Below are 25,641 nucleotides of genomic sequence, written 5' to 3'. Positions count from 1 at the left end.
TACTGTGCATATAAAAATAATAATAATGAATTGCATTTTTATAGCGCTTTTCCAAGTGCTCAACCCGCTTTACAATGGTTCATTCATTCATACATTGCGAGGTGAAGCGGCGAACAGTCGACGCCAGCGTCCTCACTTCCCACATTCACACACCAATGGTGGCAATCTTACACCGACCGACTCACTGGAAGCAATGTAGGGTTCAGTGTCTTGCCCAAGGACACTGTGGATAGGAGGAGCCGGGATTCGAACCACCGACCCAGGGATCGACCTGGTTGACCTGCTCTAGCCTGGCTAATAAGCCAGACTAATATCACACAACACTGTCGGTCTGGCTTATTAGCCAGGCTAAAACCTGCTGTACCTCCAGAGCCACAGTCGAATATAGTATATTCACCGGAAGAACACGTATTGTAAACGGGGGAAGCAACCAAGTAAAATAGAAATGGACCAGAGGAAAGGCCATGGGGTAACCAAAATGTCTAGGGTTTATTTATTCTTTATTGATTGAGGCATTTAATGCATGATAAAATACAAGTACACAAAATCTCAAAGTGATAAAACGCAACACAAAATCTCAAAGAGATAAAAACACAACAAAGTCCAATAGCTTACTTCAATTGTGGTTCCAGAAGATGAAGGCAAATTCCACTGCAATCCAGCCAGTAATTTTTGACAAATGCTATTTGGAACCAAATGTTTGTGCAGGATGACTTCACAAATGGTGACCCTTGACATTTTTCATAACTTACAGGGACACAGACTCCCATCTCTCCAGTTCTACCTCAGTTCGCTTCTACCCTCATGACCTGGTGAGTTCACTTTCACTCGGCATGTGTGTGCGTGTGGGTGGGTGTGCTGTGTCTGTTCTGTGTATCTCTACTCTGTACCCACATGCTTGCATCCATTTGTCTGTTAAAGTCTATTTATAACTGATAACCGTTTTTCGGAAAACCGACGGGAAAACGCAGCCAGTGTGCAGGGACCTTAAAGGTGCATTTCACACTGGATGCAGTCTTGTAGCCTTGTAGCTATTCATCTGAGATTTTGTGAACAAGCACATTGGTGTATTGCACCAGTGTGTTTGTCAAGGTATGATAAATCAGTGTGTGCTTAAGATATGGTAAAACGATGTGTGCTTACCAGAGACAGACAGTACTCTCACTTGTCAATTCACAAGGTTTTTTTATCATGCAGTGCAACAACAACCTACTTCTCCAACTGGGTCCTGCATAGGATGTTACTGTGTTCGCTTCTGCTAAAATTAAATATTGAAAATGGCAAAAAAGAAAATGGCATCACATCCTATGTGAATGCATCTTTTGGCTGCACATGGTCTCCTATAAATCCCCACCACATCCTCCATCATTACCTGAGGTCTAGCTCTGACCCTGGGTCAGCTGTCCCTCCCTCAGATCCGTCTGAACCGGCTGCTAACCATGGACCCAGAGCTGCTAGAGCAGCAGGACGGGGACCTGAGCCCCGAGCTCCAGGACGCCCCAATGGGCCCAGAGGACCCTGCTGCTGCTGCTGCTGGTAAAGCCAGGCAGTACTACCGCTTCTGGTTGATGCCTTACCTGTGGGTGGGCCTGCACTTTGACCGGCTCACCTTGCTGGCACTGTTTGACAGGTGAGGCTGACGCCATCCGTTATCACCCAAGTTGTTGCAACTGTTGTGGGAAGTGCATTGGGGTTCAAGTATTACAGTGGGTTTAGGTGGGTTTAGATGAGGAAGGTAGTCTGGATCTAAAGAGAATGTTGTAGAAAATGTTTAATTTATGCATCCAAAGCAAATACAAATAATGTCTCCTGTGTTTCAGAAACCGCGAGGTTCTAGAGAACGTGTTAGCAGTGGTGCTGGCTGTCCTAGTTTCATTCCTGGGCTCTGTGCTGCTGGTCCACGGATTCTTCACCGACATCTGGGTCTTTCAGTTCTGTCTCGTCATTGCAAGCTGCCAATACTCTCTGCTTAAGGTGAGTACAGTACATTGCGGTTAGCAGCACGTGTATGCACTGATGACTGTCTTTCTCGCACTTTCACTAATATGCTCTAAGTGGTCACACTCCAGTGGTCAAAAAATCATAATTATATCCAATGCACACCAAAGGGCTAGTACAAAATCTCACGGGCAAGCAAGGCTTGATATCCTTGCAAAATCGCCTCAATAACACATGGACATCCTTATGACACTGATTTTTTTTAATTTTATTTACTAATGCCAAATAAAAGGTATAGAATTGGCAAAATTAGAACAAAGTACTGACATAGTAATTAAAAGATCATTTAAATGGAAGCTGAGCACTGAATATGAAACTTGCATGGCACGTTACTTTAGTTTACAATGTCCATAATGTCAATGTAATGCATTAGATTCTTGAACCCATGGAAAGGTCAGATCAGAACTCATTAACATGGTTTTGTCTAGGTTACTTACAGGTAGATTACTTCTGTTGTTTCATCCTTGTAAGCAAATGTACAATGGGTTAAGTGGTTTAAACATAAACATTGATCACTACATAGTAATCTGGTCACTATAAAGTTATGTGTAATCCTGGAATTTGCATTGAAGTGCTGGGCTGTTACCGTAATTAAATTGCACTTTATATTTGACAGAGTGTTCAACCAGACTCCTCATCCCCTCGGCATGTGAGTACCATACATTTATAAAAGCAATCTCTGTGATTTATAGGGTTGTTGTTATTATTGCTGTCATGTTTGTAACCCATGGGTGTAATAGTGTCTCCATTTTTAATCAGTGTTTTAAGCATTCAGCTGACTTCTTCAGAGAAGGATCAGTGACTGCACCAGTAAAATTAGCTCAGGTTTTTAGATCAACAACATACTTCTATGACCCAGGAAAGACTGCTTACTTTTCATCTGTCGTGCGCTGTATATGTTTAGTTTTCTGCACCTCCACCTGTTCCTGTTTACGTGTTGTTTTTGTCCTTGGAATCTTTTCCTTCCCCCCTTGCGTCAGTGCAGCCATGCTCTCCTCCTGCTCTCACCCGTCCTCTCCTCTACTCCTACTCTAATTTACCTTTCTCCCTCGTCTTGTCTCGTCTCCTCCTCTTTTCCCAGCTTTGTCCTGAAACAGTGTTTCTTTTATTAAAGGGATAGTTCACCCCCAAAATGACTTCTATCGATTACTCACCCCATGAAGACATAGGGAACCACTGCTGGTCATCAAATTATTGGTTTAGGAATGCGACAAAAACAAATAAATATCCATGAATTCAAGTCTCCATGGGGTGAGTAGAGAAGAATAAAAGTATTTATTTGGGTGAACTATCCCTTTAATGCAGACTCTACTCTGCTGCAGGCACATGCTTTAAATAACTGGCCAGAGTTTAGACCACGGTGCTGAGTCTGCTGACTATCTCCATCTCTCTCTGCTGTGTCTGTCTCTCTGTCTCTTTCATCATCCCTCTCTCCATCACCCATACTACGTCTTTCTCTAGGAATCTCCCCGAGCTCTTTCTTGCTCTGTCTGTCTGTCTCTTTCTCTTACTTTGTTGTGACTCTCTGTTTGTCTGTCTGCCGTTCTCTCTCCCTTCACCTCACCTTGCCTCACATCAAAGTGTTTTTCTCTCCCTTTGTAATACCTTTGACACTTTGGGGGAAAACATGACACAAATAATGTGAGTGTTGCTGCGTAAACTGTCAGTGCTCCCTCGGGTGAATGCACTGCAGCAGTGCAGCCTCTTGGGCGGAAAGCTGAGCAGTTTAAGCACACATTTTCACTACCTCAACTAACCTTATGTGGTGCTATTTCTGTCCACTGGTGTGATGCAGATCTTTGTACTGGATCCAGTCATTCTGCATGATAAAGGGGCATTTTATTTTATTCTACAACACAGCATTTTCTTTATGCCTTCTATCAATTTTTTTAAAATAATTTGTATTCCACGATTTTGTAACCCATTTTTCACCCCTGTGTTAATTATCTAATTATCTATGATCCTGGGCTCTATACACCCTCCGCCAACCTGGGGAGAGCAACGGACTTGAACTCATGTTTCCTTCATGCATGAGTGTCCAAGTTGCTCCTTTACACCTGACAGGGGGAAGTTTCCCTGGTTGGACGTAGCATGTGGAAGGAACACGTTATAAAATGGCCAATGTGTGAATATGGTCAGCTCAGCTACACACCAGAACATGATATCCCTGCCTCTTTAACCTTCCAGGGCCATAATCGCATCATAGCATACAGCCGGCCTGTCTACTTCTGCTTGTGCTGTGGCCTCATTTGGATCCTCCACTACGGCAGCCAGAGGACCTCCTCGGCTCGCTTCACCCTGTATGGAGTAGCGCTTACCAGCTCCCTTGTGCTCGCTTCTGCCAGGGACCTAGTCATAGGTAAGGTTCCCTGTCCCAGATAGAGATATAAGCTTTGTGGAATTTATAAAAAATATGGAGTGGCTGAAGGTTTGTTTCCCTCAAAGGTTGGGCTAATATTAAACCGTTTCTATGCAGCAGTGTGTGAAAATGTGGGACATTAATTTATGTTTAGGAAAAATAGACATTCACCCCCCTCATGCTATGAGCTGTATCCCCCTGAGATGGGACTCTGTCAGTAGATATTGGGGTAATTTGTTTAGTGTATGTATGTTTTATTTTATATTGCTAGTACTACTGTACATATTATTGGAGTTCCTTATCAGCTCATCAGCTCATGGGTCATACTTGCAACACTGGGTAATACTAAGTATAAGAAAAGAGAAGGATCATGGAAAATGTATAGAAATCTAGTTCTACTACACCCTAACTGTCACTGTGAATGGATACAGCATGAATGTTATTCTATGAACGGTAAAAGGTGACCTGCTTCCCTCCTGCTGTTTTCTCCCTGCAGTCTTCACGCTGTGCTTTCCAGTTGTGTTCTTTGTGGGACTGCTCCCACAGGTCAACACATTCGTCATGTACCTCTTTGAGCAGCTGGACATCCATGTGTTTGGTGGTAACGGTGAGCGACTCATTAAACGCCAACATCTCTGCGGGTGTTGTGTTTGCCCTCTGTGGGATCGTCATACATGACCCCAAGTTTCACTGGTTCAAGCTTGCCAGGGGTTTGTCCCAGTGTGTTCAGGACAAACACAGGAAAGGACATTAGGTATATACATTTAAATAAACACATCATGACATGATGGAAAATAATTAGCAAGTGATCAGATTACTGTCTTGTTATAGGCTGACTAGCTTGATAACATAAACACATGAATGCTAGCATTCCTACTCTGGGGCAAACATAGCAAATTGTTTTTCTTTCTTCTCTATTTACTTGACCATTTTCTCTGTGTGTTGGCAAGGGTTTGTGTCATTTGTATGTCTCTATGGATGAGAGCGTCGGATAAATGTTTAAATTGTAAATTGATGAGGTGTCAGTGACACAGTGTTCTGTCCTTCACAGCTTCCAGCAGCCTTCTATCGGCCCTGTACAGCGTGGTCCGCAGTGCTGTGACCGTGGCCCTGTTGTACGGCCTGTGCTATGGGGCCCTGAAGGTGAGGGCCACAGTCACTACACAGTCAAATCCTGTTTTAAACAGAATTAAATCGCAACACACAATGAGACTGGGAGGCACTTTACTTCACGTAGAAATGAGTGAACAAGGCGTTTGGCTCACAGGTTCACTCATACTTGGTGAAGAAGACTGTTCACATAAGAGTCCTCTAGTTTTTTTTTCTCCAGTTTTCCCAGTCTATTTTAAACCAACATAAATGTCCATGTTCCCTCTGAATTAATTACAGAAACAATGAGAAGAATTCAGTATTCAGTATTCATGACCGTTTTAGTAGAGATGTGATTGATTTGTCTCCCGAGAATGAATGAATTATTAATTCATTAATGTAAGCAAAGTTTACAATGTGTAGTTAAAATGCCACTGTGGTCATCAGAGCTACCAGCATGCCAGTCTTATCTGGTCTTCACTTGGAAATGTTCTCTGCAGTCAATAGTCATTTAAAATAAACATACTAATACCATGTACTGTAGCTGGGCTGCACTGTGGATGTACACCTCGTACAGAGGAGGAATTTGTATTATGGGATAGCCACAAGGTAATTTGTCATGGATGTTTCTTTTCTCCAGGGACTGTTTGGTTTGGATATAGTTTTCAAATCAATCCATGCTTAAGTGCAATGATAATGTAACTGCATGCACATTTGTATTTAGTGTGTTGTATTACTTATTTCAAGCAAGTTTCAAGTCTAAACCGGTTGATTTTCATATCATCCTGTCAATAAACGGTATCAAGTGAATTTTGAAAATGGTCAGTAGTAATGTCAAATTATACTGTTGTATTCACATGCCAGACCAGATCACCAGTATGGTCCTCTCATCTCATTTGAATTTCATGGATTATAAATGCAAAAGCGTTTTGATAAAAACGTGGCGAAGTACAGTATAGATTTTGTGATAAAGAACGTTTCCTGTTTGTGTGTCACAGGAGACATGGGAGCCCCATCACATCCCTGTGCTGTTTTCTGTGTTCTGTGGGCTGCTGGTGGCAGTGTCGTACCATCTGAGCCGCCAGAGTAGTGACCCCTCGGTACTCATGTAAGTTTACACAGGACTACACCGTAACATCCCAGTGTTCTTTTTAACCCAGAAGAGTGTAACAATGGAACCAAATGGACATGACATTTCCGCTAAGGATTTTACTGTGCTGTACACCCCCCCCCCCCCCCCCCCCCCCAAATCAGATAAATTGCCACAATGGGCCCCACATTTGAAATATAGCTAATAATATTGTATTGTCATTTATCTCACTTTGTAGCTCACTCATACAGTCCAAGATCTTGCCTAACTTGAAAGACAAGAACCCAGAAGACCCTCTCTCAGAGGTCCAGGACCCTCTTCCAGAGAAGCTGAGGGCCTCAGTGGTGAGTTGAGCATTGTTGCATAATTAATTGAATCCATGTTCGGGTAGCTGTACATTTATAATTGGTGTCAATTAAATATGACAAGTCCCAGGTGAATTGCTTGGGTCCAGTCCATTTACTTTATTGTACTAGTAGGAGGATAGATTTCTATTCTTGCATAATGACCTCTCAGACCACATGATTTACCTGATCGAATTTTACCTACTAAGCTTGCTGATACTTGCCTTGTATTTCCTATAAATATATTACAGGTATTTTCTGGATATGTTGGGGTTTGTTTGAAAACAACATTTGCATTTGATTTACAATTAGAGGGTGCAGTTGACCTGCTTTTTCTTTTGCCGATCACATCCCTGATGTTTCTTCTTGTCCCTATAGAATGAGCGTCTTCAGTCCGACATGATTGTCTGTGTGGTCATCGCTGTTCTGTACTTCGCCATCCATGTCAGCACAGTGTTCATTGCACTACAGGTACAGCCATGAAGTACATTTTACAATTTAGGCATTTAGCAGACACTTTTGACCTGAGATCAGATTCTAAAAATGTCTTCTACATCCTGACAGTTTTCTGAAAAAGCTATGTTTCTATGTCAGTCGATTTTTCTAAAATAGCAGACCTACAAGCTTGTAGCGCACCACTCTGTGGCGCACTATGAGCTTGTAGATCTGCTATTTTTCCATAGCTACATAACACCAAAAGGGGTTCCCGCCCAAAATGGTTAATCCAGTGGTCCACGGACATATTGCATGTGGTCCCTGACCATTCATTTAGTAATGTAGGATTTGTTGATTTTTTTTAAATGTCTTTCCACTAGTTGAGAAACAGTGAACTGAATGACCTGGTGACCTATGATGACCGTCCATGTAGTCATTTACTGATTAATTGGAGGTCAATAAATTCAACAGAAAAAGGGAGTTATCATCTCAAGAGCGGGAAGTGCAGCGGACTGTCTGGTTGAGTCATTATTATTAGGAAATTATACTTAGTCAGTGGACAATTGGTTGAAAAAGTGTTACAAAAGCATTAATCTTAGCCCTTACCCCATATCCCCACCCAACACAACAGTGGTCCCCAGGTTGATTCTAAGTCAGGGTGGTGGTCCCTGGTTCACAATCAGTTGAAAACCCCTGGTATAGTACACTATGCACCTTTATGGATGCACTCCAGCAAAGGGTCAGACTCATTGGGTCTTATGGGAATCTTCTGATGGGCTATGTGGGGTGGAAAGGGGATATGGTTACAGGTTATACACACTGTTTTCTTATTCATCTTTTATCTTTCAAATTCATCTTTTGATACATTTATTGCTACCGATTTATTCTGTATGAAAAATCAATAAATATTGTTAAAAGAATACGTGAAACCTTTTTATATAAAAAAAAGATTGCCATTTAACCTTTGTCATTTACATTATTTCATATCGGTGACACATTTCCTTTTTAGCCATGTTTTGGACAGGAAATTGTCACATTCAGACCCAACAATAATCCTAATATAACCACAAAATATGTAATGTTCTAATATTAATATGCCTTCTCCTCAGCCTTTCTTGAGTTACATTCTGTACGCGCTGTTGGGCACAGTGGGGTTGCTCACCCACTATCTGCTGCCCCAGGTGCGCAAGCAGCTTCCCTGGTACTGTTTCTCCCACCCCCTGCTCAAAACCAAGGAGTACTATCAGTTTGAAGTCCGGGGTAGGTATCCAAACTACATTGCTTGAGCTGTGGCTGCTGCCAGCACTCTGCATGCACTTTGTATAACACTGCAAAATTTACGAATTATTCATCAGCGTGTCAGTACATTATATATATGCGGGTTGAGTCTGCCGTGTACAAATTGTAGTGATTTTAACATCACTGCAAAGAGTTCTGATTCTGAATGACCAACTAATCAGAATAGAGTTCGGCCTATCATCCTTACTTTACTGGCTACTTTTAGTGGAACATTCACAGCATCATTAACATCATCATGCTCCTGGTTTCTGCAAAGAAGTGCAGAAAATGTTAGCCGCCTTGGTTGACACTGTGCGACACTGTTGTACAACGAAGTAGGGCATTCATGTTAGGAAAAACTGAAAACGAAATATGGAGTTACAAGGTTTCTGCTTCACAGCAACGATCTACAACATCCCAGTGAAATAGGTCTGTCAGTGAGGCTAGTTGTGTTTCTGTAAATTCATTTTGTGTCTTGTTCCAGATGCGGCCCATGTGATGTGGTTTGAGAAGCTCCATGTCTGGCTGCTGTTTGTTGAGAAGAACGTTCTGTATCCGCTCGTCATCCTTAATGAGATGAGTGGCAGTGCCAGACAGCTCGCCAGCCCAAAGAAACTTGACACAGAGTGAGAGTTCTACCTTTTGTATTACTTATATCGTCAGATATACAGATTTATATCATGAAGAGTGATGTATACATATATACCGTAATAATATATTAAATATGGTATACCGGTAGTCAGATATACTGACAGGTGATACTATATACAGTAACTTGGTGGAGAAACAACAAATGCATGTGCTCATTTGTGCAGGGTGGGGGCTCTGATGATCACAGTAGCAGGACTGAAGCTCCTTCGATCGTCCTACAGCAGCCCCACCTACCAGTACGTCACTGTACTGTTCACCATCCTCTTCTTCACCTTCGACTACCGCCACCTCTCTGAGACCCTGCTGCTCGACCTCTTCCTCATGTCCATAGTCTTCAGCAAGGTCAGACATACGATTGCATATTGCTTTTCTATTCTTCTTATCGTCCCTGTCGGGCAGAAACCTTGTACATCACCTTCAACCTTTTATGATTAATTTTGTACAGTAATGCCCTGCTTCGTTGTACAAGAGTGACGCGTAATAGTAGCCAAAATGTATGTTCTCTGAGCTCACAATGCAGATTTTGTGGTCAAGTGTGTATGGGTTTTATAAATATTTAACCAAAGAAACGTATTAACAAGAGCATGTGACTACACCGAAAATAGCGATATACAAGCTCACAACGTGTCCCGCAGCGAAGCATTGTGAACTTGTAGACCTGCTACATTCTGTGCATGATGCATGGCATGACATGTGCAGCAAAGTATATCACGCCCTCACAGTTCCAATACAGAGAATGAAGCTGATGTGCTGACAGTTACTGTTGCTACGGCTAATTTTCAACTCCCTTGTACCGCTTAACAGTACAGTGTAATTAAAATATACAGCTTTCATGATCATAAAAATACAGTACACTACAGATATGGAAGTACAATAAAATACACATGATCACACCAATAAAATAAAAAGTATTATAGTGTGTTCAAGCTTTTTTAAACACATTACTGTGTCAGAGTTGAACTTCAATGTAAAAATGGAGCAAAACACACAAGGACACACAAGGACTATCAGAATACTAAACAAAACTAAAGGGGAACCACTCATTTTAGATACTAGTAATGTATACTAGTAGTATGTGTTGAAAAAGATGTACTGTATTCTCTGTAGTTGCACAAAGGTTTTATGGCTGTATATAACGTGTGTGGGTATTTAGACAAACGCAACCATGTATTTGGTTTATGATTACATAATATGTCTGCTTTTCTGATGTCCTGTGCTTGTCTACAGCTGTGGGAGCTGTTCTACAAGCTGCGTTTCGTCTACACCTACATCGCTCCCTGGCAGATCACTTGGGGTTCAGCCTTCCACGCCTTCGCTCAACCCTTTGCTGTGCCTCGTATCTTTTCGTCATGATGATAGCTGGCAACGGCATATTCAGACTGACACGATGAAATATGATACCGGTGAAATATGATTTGATTACGGTAGATTTATTTTAATGGAAATAAGCTAGGAACACACGCCACTCAACCATGTTACACGCGCATTGACGCAGTCAGTGAACCAAATTGAAACATCTCTTTATTTTTAAATTATTTTTACAATTATTATTGTTTTACAATCTCTCCCATGACGATTGACTACTGTAATGATTTATATTTTGTTGTCCACCTTGTAGATCAGCTATTTTCACTGAACCATGAACCATGTTTAGTGATGGTGTTTTATTTGAATAACTTTGACATAAATAGTATTTTTCAAAGTAATCCTTGACACCAAGCCCTATCAGACTCTGCCATGCTGTTTGTCCAAGCCATAGTGTCAGCAGTCTTCTCCACTCCTCTCAACCCCTTCCTCGGCAGTGCCATTTTCATCACTTCCTATGTTCGCCCTGTCAAGTTCTGGGAGAGAGACTACAAGTAAGGCCTATTGAATCCGATCCTATTATTACTGTAATTATTCTAATTCCCTATAATTCTCCCAATTCCAAATTTTCTTCTGTTTAATCCCCTTCTAATTACTATGCTTCTAAAATAATGTGACTTTAGTAATTGCTTAGTTGTAATTAGCATTTTAATTTAAATAAAATGTGTTTTGGGTTGTAGCACCAAGAGAGTTGACCACTCTAACACACGGCTGGCGTCTCAGCTGGACAGAAACCCAGGTATGTCATAGTGGCTACATATTTTTGTCCTTGCTTTTTAATTGATCAAGATGTAATGCACGTATGATTATTAGTAATCTAACAATTCCACAATAACCAGCAGAGAGCAGACCCGTTGTTTACTTACATAATTCTATAAGTTGGGTTGTTTGAGATGCAGAGCTATAATACTAACCTACAGTAAAACAATAAATTGCTTTGAATTTAAATGTAATGCATTTTTACATGTTTTGGGAAATTAATAGAGCTTTAATATAAATCCTTTCTATTGTGATGAATCGCCATCAAATCGCATCGTATCGGTAGAGGGGTGAATCGCATCGTATCGCATTGATTTGAACTAAATGGTTATCGCATCGCATCATATCGGGAAGAGGGAGAATCGTATCGCATCGTATCGCCAGGGGATTCCATGTATCTCTAATGTATCGTATCGCTGGCAGTGCATCGAGATGCGTATCGAATCGTGAGATGAGACGAGATTCACATGCCTAGTATGTATGTATAATATGTATGTATGTATGTACACATGCCTACTTTTCAATCTTTATTTATAAGTCTACCAGCCAAGATTTCTATATATTTTTAAATGTCAAACTAACTGATGAAATGTCTGTTCTTGTATGTACGCATGCCTACCTTTCAATCTTTATTTATAAGTCTACCAGCCAAGAGTTCTATATATTTTTAAATGTCAAACTAACTGATGAAATGTCTGTTCTTGTACGTACACATACCTACCTTTCAATCTTTATTTATAAGTCTACCAGCCAAGATTTCTATACTTTCTTAAATGTCAAACTAATTGATGAAATGTCTGTTCTTGTTGCAATGATAATTGGAACCTTGGGGAGGGTGGGGCGATGGGGGAATTGTAATGAAAATGAAAAATGCTTAATAAAAACTTGGTCACAAAAAAAAGATGTAATGCACAATAACCTACATGCTAATAAACTGGGGCGATCACCTTTAAGATTAATTTGTTTAGTTCATTTCATTCAGTTATTGTGTCAACTGTTAATATTACATATCGTCACTTTCAGGCATAAACCTTGTAACCCTGTAGGAATTTTTTCTCTCCAATGGATGCAATGTAGTTATTATTTAGATATAGGTTTGTGGTAATACTTTTCAATGGTTAAATATTTATAAAAGCCACAGACAGATTCACTTAAAATTAATAGCTAAAATAGGAGATCTACAAGCTCTCAACATGTGAGTTTGTAGATTTTTCCTACTTTTTGTGCAACTATAGAAGTAGGCCATTAATTTACGAAAAAACTTCAATATGGAGATGCAGGGTTTCTGCCCGACACCGACAATGACTGACTGAACTATTCTATTCTTTTGTCCCTACCTAGGCTCTGATGACAACAACTTGAACTCCATCTTCTACGAGCATCTGACACGCTCCCTACAGCACAGCCTGTGTGGGGACCTGCTGTTGGGGCGCTGGGGGAACTTTGGCACTGGAGACTGCTTCATCCTGGCCTCTGACTACCTGAACGCCCTGGTGCACCTGGTGGAGATTGGCAACGGCCTGGTTACCTTCCAGCTCCGCGGGCTGGAGTTCAGAGGTAAGGAGGAGTGCCATGCCCTTTGTAGAGCCGCAGGGAGAATGACATGCAGGTGGATTTTTCGGGCCTGTTGAGAACTGTAGTTTTCGCCGGCTGCTGGACGCAGCTGCACTAATAACTTTGGGACAGGTCCATCTAGAGTTTGAAATTTGAATGGACAGGTATAAGTCACAAGGGAGACACAGTGATGGTGCCCGGCACACTGACGGAAAATGCTCGATTCCATAGTTAACTGCTACCTTTGGTTGCAAGAAATACATTTGAATCTGGCCTGTTTATTACACCAGATGGGGTTTGTCGCATACTGCAGAACAATACAAAGCAGTAGCTGAATTTTTTTATCTGGTTAATCACACTCAATCTGATACTCAAAGCAGGGTCAAAATACTATATGTCTGATGTATGGAGAACGTGGACACCATTCAAAGTAATAAGGCGGCTACTTCTATTAGAGTTCATTCATTGGAGAAATGGTGCCCTGTTATATTTTGTTCCTCAAGCTATATTGTATTGGGAAATATTCTGAAGACTTTGTGCTACAATGACTCGGCAGTACTGACTGCTGCTGATTATGCAACGTTTGCTTACAAGCAATACTGTATGTACTGTAGATGTGCTTTATGACCTTCCATTGGGTACCTGGTGACTGCCAATTTTACCACATGCTCCATAGATGGATAGTTAGATAAATCAATAGACCTTTACTGAGTACCTTTACGGAAATTCAGTCACTCACTCCTTGTGAGTTGAAAGGATCCGGGTTCAACTCCGACTCCTTGTAACTTGTTTTGCATGTCACCCCTCTCTCTTTGCCATTCTACACTCCCCTGTATAGTAATAATAATAAAACTTTATTTGTATAGCACCTTTCATGACATGAAATGCAGCTCAAAGTGCTTTACAGAGCAATGGAGAAGAAAAGAAAAGAAAAGCAAGGCATAAACATTAAAAAACAAGCAGTAATGCAATACAGTAAGGACATGAATAACAAAAAATAAAAGATCAATTAAAAGCAAGGGTGTAGAAGTGGGTCTTGAGCTGTGCTTTAAAAATGTCTACAGAGGCTGCCTGCCGAAGGTACAGTGGGAGTTTGTTCCATGCCGTCGGCCCGTAGAAGCAAAAAGCTGCTTCCCCGTATTTTTTAGTTGCCATTTTTTTAGGCAAAGTGAGCAGGCCAGCAGTAGAAGACCTTAGGGGGCGGTTTGGGACATATTTAGGCAGGCAGTCATGTAGGTAGGAAGGTGCGAGACCAGTGAGAGCTTTATACACAAGTAAAATCAAACCTAAAAACAACCGGAAGCCAGTGCAGTGAAGCCAAAACTGGAGTAATATGTTCTCTCATCTTAGCTCTAGTTAAAACTCTGGCTGCTGCATTTTGGACAAGTTGTTTTCTTAGGCAGTCCAGAAAAAAGTGCATTGCAGTAATCAAGCCGAGAAAAAACAAAGGCGTGGTAAAACAATAAAAATGCCAACAAAAAGATTGAACAAAAAGATTGAACTTGCTTGTGTTACAATCAACAATCTAACTGTCACATATAATAAAAAGATGAATAAATAATACAGTAGCGGTTTTCTACCATCTCATATTCCTGCCGATTTGTTTTCCCAGGAACGTACTGCCAGCAGCGGGAGGTGGAGGCCATCACCGAGGGGGTTGAAGAGGATGAGGGCTGCTGCTGCTGTGAGCCGGGCCACATGCCCCACGTCCTGTCCTTCAACACAGCCTTTGGCCAGCGCTGGCTGGCCTGGGAGGTGCTGGTCACCAAATATGTGTTGGAGGGCTACAGCATCACAGACAACAGTGCCGCTTCCATGCTCCAAGTGTTTGACCTCCGACGAATCCTGACCACTTACTACGTAAAGGTTAGTGAAGTAGAGTCATTGCCACATAATTTCAGATGGAAGTGCGATCCAAAAAAAGAGGGGATTTCTTATCATTTCTTCATTTCATGGCTCTGCAAGAGGCTAGTTCAGTCTATAATTGGGTCTGTCTTTGTGTTTGTCTGTCTGTGTATTCAGAGCAAATTTGCTAATGCCGCTAGACGGATCAGTGCCAAATGTTTATACTTCCAAAATGATTTTTTTTTATCATAATTTCATTTTAACTTAATTTAATCCACCACATTTCAAAAATACCACACAAATGGTGCACCAGATGTAAACATACAATGAATGACACAAATGAGCCAATCAGAAGCTGTCTTCTTCTTCCACCGTTCCTTCCTGGTGTCAGGGCATCATCTACTATGTCATCGCATCCCCCAAGCTAGAGGAGTGGCTGGCTAATGAGACCATGAGAGATGGCCTGCGGGGCTGTGGAGAGAGGAACTACGTAGACCTGGACCCCACCTTTAACCCCAACATCGACGAAGACTATGACCACCGTTTGGCTGGCATCTCCAGGGACAGCTTCTGTGGAATCTATCTGAGCTGGATTCAATACTGCAATTCTCAACGGGGCAAGGTAGGGTTTCTGTTGAGTAACATGTAGCATTAAACATTTGACTTCATGGGGTGCAGCATCGCAGCCTGGTTGTCAGTGAGTGAGGGCATCCCACAATGCAAAGTCAGGTTTTAACCGTGTGTTGTATTGAAGAGTGCTTGAGCAAGACTTAATGTTGAAATGCATAAGAGCAACCGCTAAACATTTTTCCTTCTATCTTATGCTGAAAATGTTTGGACTGGTGTGCCAGTTAATCTAACTTAAACAATCATTGAAATAATCAATTCTCCTTTGCTTCCAGCCACTGGAAAGTGACAAGGACTCAGCCCTGGTGTTGCTGTGCTTTGGCCTGTGTGTGTTGGGGAGGAGAGCCCTGGGGACAGCTGCACACCACATGTCCAGGTCATAACACAGTAGTGTTTTTAATTTCAAGTAACAGTTCAGACTACCAGTTTGTTATGCATTAGGCCCATAACTCTGAGAGTGTACAAACTCTGTACATAACTAACCTTTTTAAGAGACTATTTGGTTCCTAATAACTTTCAATCATTTAGCTGGGGACCCCCTGGAACCCCCTCAATGGCTGCTGGGGGTCCATGTACCCCACTTTGAGAACCACAGATTGTTTTCCCAACTACTCAAACACACAAGACATGACCAATGATCCAATATTTATTGTGCATGCCTCCTATTTGTGGGCTGGCTTGTATGATTAAAAGAGCATTACAGTACGTACAAGAGAAGCATGCTGGAAAATTAATCAGACACTTTCTTTTACTTTGCAAGATGTCGCACATTGCAGACAGTGTTTTATCTGGAAAGATGGGGTCTTTATTCATGACCATGTCCTCTCTCTCTTTACCACAGCAATCTGGAATCTTTCCTGTATGGATTACATGCATTATTCAAGGGTGACTTCCGCATTTCTTCAGTTAGAGATGAGTGGATCTTCGCTGACATGGAGCTCCTGAGGAAAGTTGTGGTGCCTGGAATCAGAATGTCACTAAAACTCCACCAGGTGAGGCTCTGAAATAATATAAATGGGCTAAACTGTGGCCCTTTGATCAATACTAAATCTGATATATATTTTTTAAACATCTGGCATTTAATTCCAAAATGTGCCTTTGTTTTGTATCCTCCAGTAGGATGTAATGAGATCCTGTACAAGAGCCTATAAAATGTAACATTTCCTGTTTCTAGTTTGACCCAGTCAAGCTGCTAACATTTGGCTGCAATCTTGCACCACAACATGTCTCCTGTCTTTAGCTAGTTTATTTATAACCGGTTTAGCAGATACAAACTTTAGTGGATTTCCACTTAGTGTTACAGACATGCAAAAGTGTAGCTTTTCGGCGAAAATCGCCGTTTTTATCCCAAATATAGGACCTGTGTGATTCATGCAAATCCGTTAAAAAAATGTTTGGGGGGGGTGAGGGGGTCTGTGGAGCCCGAGCTCGCTGCCCGGAGAATTATCTGACAGACTACTCTCGTGAGTCACTAATGATTCTGAGCGATATTTCTGCTTGCATCTGGGCGGCATGATGTGCGCAGCCGCTGGTCGCTCCGCGGAAAAAAACCCTGTTTGTGTGGACTCGGCATGAATTTTGACACACTGTCTGTGACTCGCCAGTCGATCCATTAGTTTAGCTGCTACAGTTAGCATTAGCAACGTTAGCACTTTGCGTTATACTGTCTGTGGTGTGGACGCGCCGGCGTCAGTTTCTCTCGCTGTGTGTGTGTGTGTGTGTGTGTGTGTCTGTCTGTGTGCTCGTGTGTGTGCATGCATGCGTATGAGTAAATAAATAAAGCACGCGCGTGTGTGTGTGTGTGTGTGTGTGTGTGTGTGTGTGTGTGTGTGTGTGTGTGTGCGTGCGTGCGTGTGCGTGCGTGCGTGCGTGCCAGGGCTTATACTAAATGGATATATTAAAAACGAAAACATGCAGCTCAACTGTTGAATAAGGAGAGGATGTTACTCTACATGTCTTAAATTGACTAAGGCTAAAATAATGAAGTAAACTGACCCTGTTGACTAAACCATCCCAAAACATTTTATTTGTATTATAATTCATTATTTTGCCAGTGAATATAATTTTCTATTTTACATGATGTGAAGAGTGTAACTGTAAGGGATTTTGAGATGGGAGTGTGAGTGCTGGACCAGTTTCTTTCTTTAAATCACACCTGTGTGAAGTGACCCTTATCATCATACATCATCCATTCATTGTCATTTTTGTGACAATGAATGTGTAGGATTGTGTAGGACAAAAATAGCCGATATATGACAATTCATTCATTGTCAATGGCATTTAGGACACAAATCTACTGAATATAGGAGGGGCTAGTGCTCCTCGAGGGGCTAGTGCTCCTGTTGGAGTAAATTAATTGTTCTATGACTATCAGGACATGAATGTTAACATCTTGCTCAATACTGACTAGATTTGTACTGATTTAGTAAATAATCATCTGTCATTTTTGAGTGGTGCAGCCACTCAACCACACTATAGACAGCTACAGTATGTGTCCCTGTGTCTGTCCCTGGCTGGGTCCCTGTGTCCCTGGCGGTGTCCCTGTGTCCCTGTGTCACTGGGTCTGTTCCTGGCTGTGTGCCTGTGTCACTGGGTCTGTCCCTGGCTATGTCACTGTGTCATTGGGTCTGTCCCTGGCTGTCCCTGTGTCACTAGGTCTGTCCCTGGCTGTCCCTGTGTCACTAGGTCTGTCCCTGGCTGTCCCTGTGTCACTGGGTCTGTCCCTGGCTGTGTCCCTGGCTGTGTCCCTGTGTCACTGGGTCTGTCCCTGGCTGTGTCCCTGGCTGTGTCCCTGTGTCACTGGGTCTGTCCCTGGCTGTCCCTGTGTCACTGGGTCTGTCCCTCGCTGTCCCTGTGTCACTGGGTCTGTCCCTGGCTGTGTCCCTGTGTCACTGGGTCTGTCCCTGGCTGTCCCTGGCTGTGTCCCTGGCTGTGTCCCTGTGTCACTGGGTCTGTCCCTGGCTGTCCCTGTGTCACTGGGTCTGTCCCTGGCTGTGTCCCTGTGTCACTGGGTCTGTCCCTGGCTGTCCCTGGCTGTGTCCCTGGCTGTGTCCCTGTGTCACTGGGTCTGTCCCTGGCTGTCCCTGTGTCACTGGGTCTGTCCCTGGCTGTCCCTGTGTCACTGGGTCTGTCCCTGGATGTGTCCCTGGCTGTGTCACTGGGTCTGTCCCTGGCTGTCCCTGTGTCACTGGGTCTGTCCCTGGCTGTCCCTGTGTCACTGGGTCTGTCCCTGGATGTGTCCCTGGCTGTGTCCCTGTGTCACTGGGTCTGTCCCTGGCTGTCCCTGTGTCACTGGGTCTGTCCCTGGCTGCCCCTGTGTCACTGGGTCTGTCCCTGGCTGTGTCCCTGGGTCCCTGGCTGTGTCCGAGCACGAAACATAGCGTTATAGCATTTGTTCACCACCAAGTGTCACTGTTGCACAGCCTAACACACAGACACACAGGCCGGGAGGAGGGCTAGTACAGTACAGTGTAGTATATACTGTCCCCCATGACACCCCCCCCCCCCCAAAGTGGGTTTAGTACCGATAAACGCTTAAAAGATTTGCGCCGCGGTTTTGCCCGCGGCACAGCGTTGGCCCCGCACACTGTCACCTTTTTCACCTTGGGCCTGTTTGCATGCCTGAGTGTATTTTGTCTACTTGTACATTTGCAGTAGTCATTTAATTAGTTAAAAAAAGGAAAAGAAGGGAAATGCAGACAGTTATTGACATGATGGAAACACTGTCTGGACTCAAATCAACAGTGAAAATAACCACTTTTTTTCGGACGCAAACAAAATGCTCAATTTCCCAGATCAATGGTGCTATACTTGTGCAAATGTTTATTACATTGTTTGCTGTTCATTGAAAACATATTAATGCAATTAAATATTATCTGAGTATTTAAAATGCACATTGAGTAATATTAAAATGTTCAATCTTTTCCATGTTTCAATATTTAAAGTTTCAAGCTTTATAATTGTGCTGGATGTTAAAGAAATGGCATGCAATGGTCATAAAATGTATACAATTTCCAAAAGCTTACCATGTGTCCTCTCTCCGCCAGGACCACTTCACATCCCCAGATGAGTATGACGAGCCGGCGGTGCTGTTCGAGGCCATTTCTACCCACCAGCAGAACCTGGTCATTGCCCACGAGGGTGACCCAGCCTGGAGAAGTGCTGTGCTCTCAAACTCGGCATCACTCCTAGCCCTGCGCCACGTCCTGGACGAAGGAACCAATGAGTACAAGATCATCATGCTCAACCGCCGGTACCTCAGCTTCCGTGTCATCAAGGTACGACGTCATCAAAGATAGAATAGTGAATACATCAGCAATGTAATGTCAAATTGATGAATAAGACAAAGTAGTTGTGTATTGTGTGTTGCATATTTATGTTTTCTATTTTTTCTTGTTTTTTTCTTGTTTCACTTGGGACTTACTGAAGATCTGCAGCAAACAGAGCGAGGCGTATGTTGAAAGCCGAAATGCTTTCAACATTCATAGTTCATACACATGACTGAACCTGACATCAGGCCAGTGGAGTGGCTTAAAGGCAGTCTAGTCAGGTGCACGAGGCAGGCACAGGTGTTTGTGATTTAAATAGTGAGAGAGGACAAGGAAAAAGGATAGTAATAAGTATCGTTGGAAAGAGCCAGAAAGTAGCCGTAGTGAAAGAAATCATACAATGTCATCAAAAGAGGGGAACTAGAGATACTCAAGTAAAATCATTTGTCTTCATGATGCAGGAACATATCGATGTCAGACCCCACCCCACTCGAGTGTTATAGTACATAATATTGAACTCGGCCAATATAATTACCCAAACGTCACTTCTCTCCTTGGTCTTCAGGTAAATAAAGAATGTGTCCGAGGCCTTTGGGCTGGTCAGCAGCAGGAGCTTGTCTTCCTGAGAAACAGGAACCCAGAGCGTGGCAGCATCCAGAACGCCAAGCAGGCCCTGCGCAACATGATCAACTCCTCGTGTGACCAGCCTATCGGATACCCCATCTACGTGTCTCCTCTGACCACCTCCTACTGCAACTCCCATCCACAGCTCGGACACATTCTGGGGGGACCCATCAGCATCGGAAACATCAGAAACTTTGTTGTCAGCACCTGGCACAGGTTTGTACTGCCAAGTTATTCATTTGGCAAAGAATTATTCACTGCTCACCTTATCCTCAGTTCTATTTACACCCATGTTAACATCTCAGTCTTTGTTATGTTGCTCAGAGAGGAAGGGTTTCGGTCCTGCAATGTTGGTGCCCAAACAGAAAGTTAACAACGTATCCGGCACCTTTGCAGGTGTCTCAAGTTTCACCTTATGTCAAATAGTGTGTGTGTGTGTGTGTGTGTGTGTGTGTGTGTGTGTGTGTGTGTGTGTGTGTGTGTGTTACACACACCCTCTTATAATGTAGATGGATAGCCTCCTGCCGAGCTAAAATATGCATTTGTTTTATGTTTTTTCCAAATTTGTCTCCTAATTCAACTGTTATTCTCCTCATTGTCTCCTTTGTGCTGCTGTGTGTCTAGGTTAAGGAAGGGCTGTGGTGCAGGGTGTAACAGTGGAGGGAACATGGAGGACTCTGATGCAGGAGGCCTGTCCTGTGGCAGTGGGAATGGGACAGTCGTCAGTGACTCTCAACAGAGCTCAGGTTCTCAGGGTGGAATGTCTGGCCCTGCTGCTACCAACTCCTACCAGCCACACTCTCTGGGTGAGTGCTGTTAGAGGTTTGAATGTGGTTGCTGTCGGCCGGAAATCTTGTATGTCCAAAAACATTACTTTTCAGGAAATGTGGAAAAAATATGTTCCAATGGATCCAATGTATTTATTATTTACTCGTAAACTCTTGTTAATACTTTCTATTTCTATTCTACCACTTTCAACTTGTCCTCCCTGTTTTGGGCATGTTCTAATAGACGAAAAACCAATTTTTGCTACTTTTGCGTGTCATTGTCTTACGACAGTAGGACAAATGTGAGCTTGTAGATTGGATGATTTTGCTTATTTTGCACGATATGGTCCTACAACAAAATATTACATTGGCATTGTGATGGCAAAAGAGGTGGAGATTTTTCTTTCCGACAGCAACGTTGTACTATATGTTATTTGTTGAGGTGCTGCAAAGTGAGAAACGTATTATAACAAAGCTTTATGTATAACTACTGTGTGGGCGCTACGATTCCACAAATGCACAATCTTTATAAGTTGTACCTCATTGTAAAGGTTTTCCGATGATAAAATACAATACCAATTGGTATTACGGAAGTTAATAATATTTAATAATAATACTTACAATGTCATTTTGCCTGGCTCTTCCTCCTGCCATCCTCTGTCTCCCAGGCACCAGTCAGAGTTCCCAGTCAGTCCAGTCCGGTCTGGTCCGCCACTCCCCGGCCCGGGCCTCGGTGGCCAGCCAGTCGTCGTCCTACCGCTACAGCAGCAGCCGTCACTCCTCCCTCCGTACCTCTGCCACAGGCCTGGAGCCCTGCCGCCGCTCCTCCACCAGCCAGCTGTCCCTGCGCACACTGCCCACCTCCCTGCAGCTCCGTCTGGGCTCTACTTCTGACCCGGCGGGGCCGTCCGCCTCCCTCTCCAGTCACAGCATCCCGCCCTGTAAGCGCCACACGCTGGTGGGCCTCCTGGGCAACGACGGGTTGTGCAGCAACGTGGTGGCCGACCCGCTAAGCCAGCACCCCCCCCACCACCATCACCACCACCCCCTACACCCACACCAGCACAACCCTGCCATTTCCACAGTGCGCAGGGATGACATCTCCTACAGAGTACAGGTGTGTGAGGGTTGCTGTTTTTGAGAAACGGGACTTGATGCGGAACTCTGTTGGCTCTCTGTGAGGATTGAGTTTGATTTAGTGGTTCTCAAACCTTTTAATTTCAAAGTATGCATTAAGGTAATGAACCCACATAATTCGGAGATTGAATAAATGGACCCGTTTGGTCCCATTTGTGCACTCTCCGATTTACAGACTTGTAAGAGTCCAACTATCAATCACTTCGCTAGGGACCCTCTGGAACCCCTTGAAATGACCCCTGGGGGTCTCCGGACCTCACTTTGAGAACCACTGGTTTAGTAGTATGATGATATAAAAGAAACACAACAGATTCTTATAATACTTCCCTGTGAATGTCATAATTAACTATATTATTTTAAATCATTGGACCTGATTAGAAATATGTCATGTGATTCCACCCTTAGATTGTGGACGTAAGTCAGGTGCTGGAGACCATCAACCTGTCCAAGAGGAAGGAGCTGCAGTGGCCCGATGAATCGTTGAGACTGAGGGCAGGACGCACATGCTGGAGAGACTGGAGCCCCCTAGAGGGCATGGAAGGACATGTAAGTTATTGGGCCAGCAAGTCCTGATGTCAATCCACGTGTTTTCCCCATTCAAAATCCCTTGTTCTTTTTTAAAATATAATATAATATAAGAACTGTGTTCCAAAGATACGTTTAAAAAAAGGTCCAGTGATTCTGTCAGGGTCAGGCTCTGGATTGTTCAGTTATATTTGATAGTCTGTTTGTTTGGAGAGAATTTAATTAATTTTGCTGCGGTACCCAGAAGTAGCTTTGGAAAATGACAGTAGGAAATCACGTGATTCGCTGTCGCCACTGAAGCATAGCATGCTCCATCAAAACATTCCAGAGATTCCTTGGATTTTGTGACATTTGTTGTTGGTGTGTTATTATTTAGTTTGTTTTATTAAACAACTGAGAACTGCCAACACTCGTTTCTTCTTCTACATGAAGAAGAAATCCAATGGAACACAACATGACAGTGATTATGTTTGTTGGCACCAGGCAGCTACCGTACATGTAAAAACGTCTAGGTTTCCGAGGCTACCGTATATGTAATGGGATGTTGTCGTTGGGTAATTTCAATGCCTGATATGAGATTTGTAGTCAATTTGCAGTCTTTCATTTTCATACTATTTGGATAAGATTTTGTACCGTTTCAATATCTGTTGGTGCTTTGTAACCATATGAGTAAAGTAGCTTTACTAATTGTTTTCATTTTTGGAACATGGTTTTCATATTACACAATTAAGAAATAATTATGGGATTTTTAAAGGGAAAAACACTTTCTGTGACCCAGTGGCGTGTTTTTTTTTTACTTCAGACTATTTATAGGCCTACTAGAGGTTCAGGCCGCCATGTGGCCTTCACACCTACATCGCACCGGCAATCCAACCAATATGCCCATATGGAGATCTCTGTGTCTGCCAGTGCTTGTCCCTTTATGCCCATATATGGAGATCGTCATCAGTATATGCCCATAATGTGCATGACCCCTTTTGTGCACCATATATGGAGCTGACTGAAATGTTTGCACCTGATGCCATGATGACACATGAGGTAAGACTGCATTGGGAACTCCTTATGCAAATTATAATATATAAGCTGTGCATAAACATAGACATACAATCATACAGTACCATATATTTCTTGAAATGTTTGACTTTTCGGATGTAAACCTGTATGTAATTGTCCTTGCATTTCAATTTTTTAATTGTTATCCTGTGGTGTTTACAAAACATAGCCTCAAAATACTTATTTAGCTCATACTGTACCACCAGTCGTTAAACATATTAGATGGCCCTCTCTATGCAAATCCAATATGATCTGAAACTTACAACTAGTGCTCTTTGGCAGGTGATTCACCGGTGGGTGCCTTGTAGCCGCGACCCAACCAATCGGTCCCATATCGACAAGACCATCCTGCTGGTACAGGTGGAAGATAAGCTAGTTCCCATCATCGAGACTGGGGTCATTGAATTGGGCGCAGAGGTGTGAGCCAAGCAAGCACATCACAAACACTCACAAACCCACACACCTTTTTTGAGGAAAAAATAAACCAAGGTCAGAGCTTTCCTGGCTCTCCGCAAGAACGCAAGGAGCCTGCGGACAAACAGGGAAAACGGGAGTCTCCCCCTCCCCCGTTCCTTATTGCTGAGGGGGAACAGGAAGCCAGGGAATTGAAGTGCAAGCGGAGGCAGAGTACACTTTCATTCAACATCCTTTACTATGACGACATGCATTTTACAGTATCTGCCTTGCTTTGCGTCGCTCAGAAATGCTGCATGACCATTAATAACCCTATTAAGTTAATTATAGCTACTGGTAATTATTTTCTATGCATTTCGTGTGTGTGTGTGTGTGTGTGTCAAATGAGTGTCAAGAATGTATGGAAATATATAATTTTTTATGTTTTGCCTCCAAATACTTTGCCAAAAAAAAAACCTGGTATTGAGTAATGGCCATGGTTTCATACACATATTTTTATTTTATTTTATTTAAAAAATGTTGCTGCCATGACAACAGAAGAACTTTATTTAGAAGAGGCTGATGTTGGAAAAGACTTTGCCGGTGCTGTACTCAACATAGTTTTTTGTTGTTGCTGTTGTCATTCCTCTTTGATTAGTTTGGAAATTAGCAAGATTATGTTGCGAGGAGAAGAGAAAAAAGAGAACTTGCACTATAATTTCTTTTTTATTTACAGCGATGCACTAAAATCTTGAGATAATATCACATCTTTATTTATTACAGACTCTGAATGGTTGCCTTGGTTACTGATGCCTTGGGAATGGAAAAAAATGCAATCATTGTAAAATTTACAGCCATTTTAGTTTTTACTGTTTTGTTTGATAAACTTGAAAATAACTTTTTACTGTATATGATTCTATATATATATATATATATGAATATATATATTATGTCAATGTACAAAAGATTTTGTTTTGAATATTTATTACTGTGAACATGGTATTTACACTTTGTTACCCGTTTCTTTTCATTTATGGGACAACGGTTAATGTATCAATAAGGACCATCGGTTGAAAACAAGATGCCGATCCCCCCCCCCCCCCCCCCCCTTTTTGATGGACTGTTCCCTTATTTAATTTAACTTAATTATTTTCTATACAGAGAAATAAAACTGTTTGAATTATGGCAAACATCTAATTATGACAGTTTTATACATTTTATTGTTTTTCAAATTGATTTTAGGCTAGCTAAAAGGAAACGAGCCACTTGAGAAAGAAGAAGCGGGTGTAGTCACTAGGTTCACTTCAATCACCACGTTGCTGTCAACTAAAGCAGAAATGCCTTTTAAAAAATGTTCAAGAAGAAATGAGAATGGTGGTGGTGCATCAACAACATGGCCTCTACAATACAGTATGCACTGTATCAGTGGTGGAAGAAGTACTCAGATTTGTTACTATAGTAAATGGCAATAATGTAGAAA

At 42.5% G+C, this 25,641-nt stretch overlaps 1 protein-coding gene across 2 annotated transcripts in view; it reads left to right on the top strand.

Moving 5' to 3' along the window:
• pcnx1 (pecanex 1) overlaps positions 1–25,411 on the top strand; it is a 45,676-nt gene extending 20,265 nt beyond the window's left edge. Inside the window, exons 10-36 of one of the 2 annotated variants that reach the window (XM_080784141.1) lie at positions 755–812; positions 1,416–1,630; positions 1,821–1,974; positions 2,615–2,647; positions 4,186–4,357; positions 4,854–4,964; positions 5,409–5,500; positions 6,445–6,554; positions 6,775–6,880; positions 7,259–7,351; positions 8,425–8,575; positions 9,078–9,219; positions 9,409–9,586; positions 10,472–10,580; positions 10,974–11,103; positions 11,290–11,348; positions 12,710–12,925; positions 14,535–14,788; positions 15,159–15,389; positions 15,670–15,770; positions 16,236–16,386; positions 19,441–19,671; positions 20,228–20,502; positions 20,911–21,092; positions 21,722–22,170; positions 22,596–22,736; positions 24,051–25,411. In XM_080784141.1, coding sequence (XP_080640267.1) covers positions 755–812; positions 1,416–1,630; positions 1,821–1,974; positions 2,615–2,647; positions 4,186–4,357; positions 4,854–4,964; positions 5,409–5,500; positions 6,445–6,554; positions 6,775–6,880; positions 7,259–7,351; positions 8,425–8,575; positions 9,078–9,219; positions 9,409–9,586; positions 10,472–10,580; positions 10,974–11,103; positions 11,290–11,348; positions 12,710–12,925; positions 14,535–14,788; positions 15,159–15,389; positions 15,670–15,770; positions 16,236–16,386; positions 19,441–19,671; positions 20,228–20,502; positions 20,911–21,092; positions 21,722–22,170; positions 22,596–22,736; positions 24,051–24,191 — 4,285 coding nt within the window. In that variant the 3' untranslated portion in view covers positions 24,192–25,411. Of the gene's footprint in view, positions 1–754; positions 813–1,400; positions 1,631–1,820; positions 1,975–2,614; positions 2,648–4,185; positions 4,358–4,853; positions 4,965–5,408; positions 5,501–6,444; positions 6,555–6,774; positions 6,881–7,258; positions 7,352–8,424; positions 8,576–9,077; positions 9,220–9,408; positions 9,587–10,471; positions 10,581–10,973; positions 11,104–11,289; positions 11,349–12,709; positions 12,926–14,534; positions 14,789–15,158; positions 15,390–15,669; positions 15,771–16,235; positions 16,387–19,440; positions 19,672–20,227; positions 20,503–20,910; positions 21,093–21,721; positions 22,171–22,595; positions 22,737–24,050 lie in introns of both variants that reach the window. The other variant, XM_080784140.1, reaches the window with a different exon arrangement.
• The last annotated feature ends 230 nt before the right edge of the window (positions 25,412–25,641 follow it).

Source organism: Protomyctophum bolini, assembly GCF_963924005.1.
Source record: "Protomyctophum bolini genome assembly, chromosome: 15".
Taxonomy (NCBI): Eukaryota; Metazoa; Chordata; class Actinopteri; order Myctophiformes; family Myctophidae; genus Protomyctophum; species Protomyctophum bolini.
Note: the sequence above shows the minus strand (reverse complement) of the source record. Positions and strands in the feature narration are given on the sequence as shown.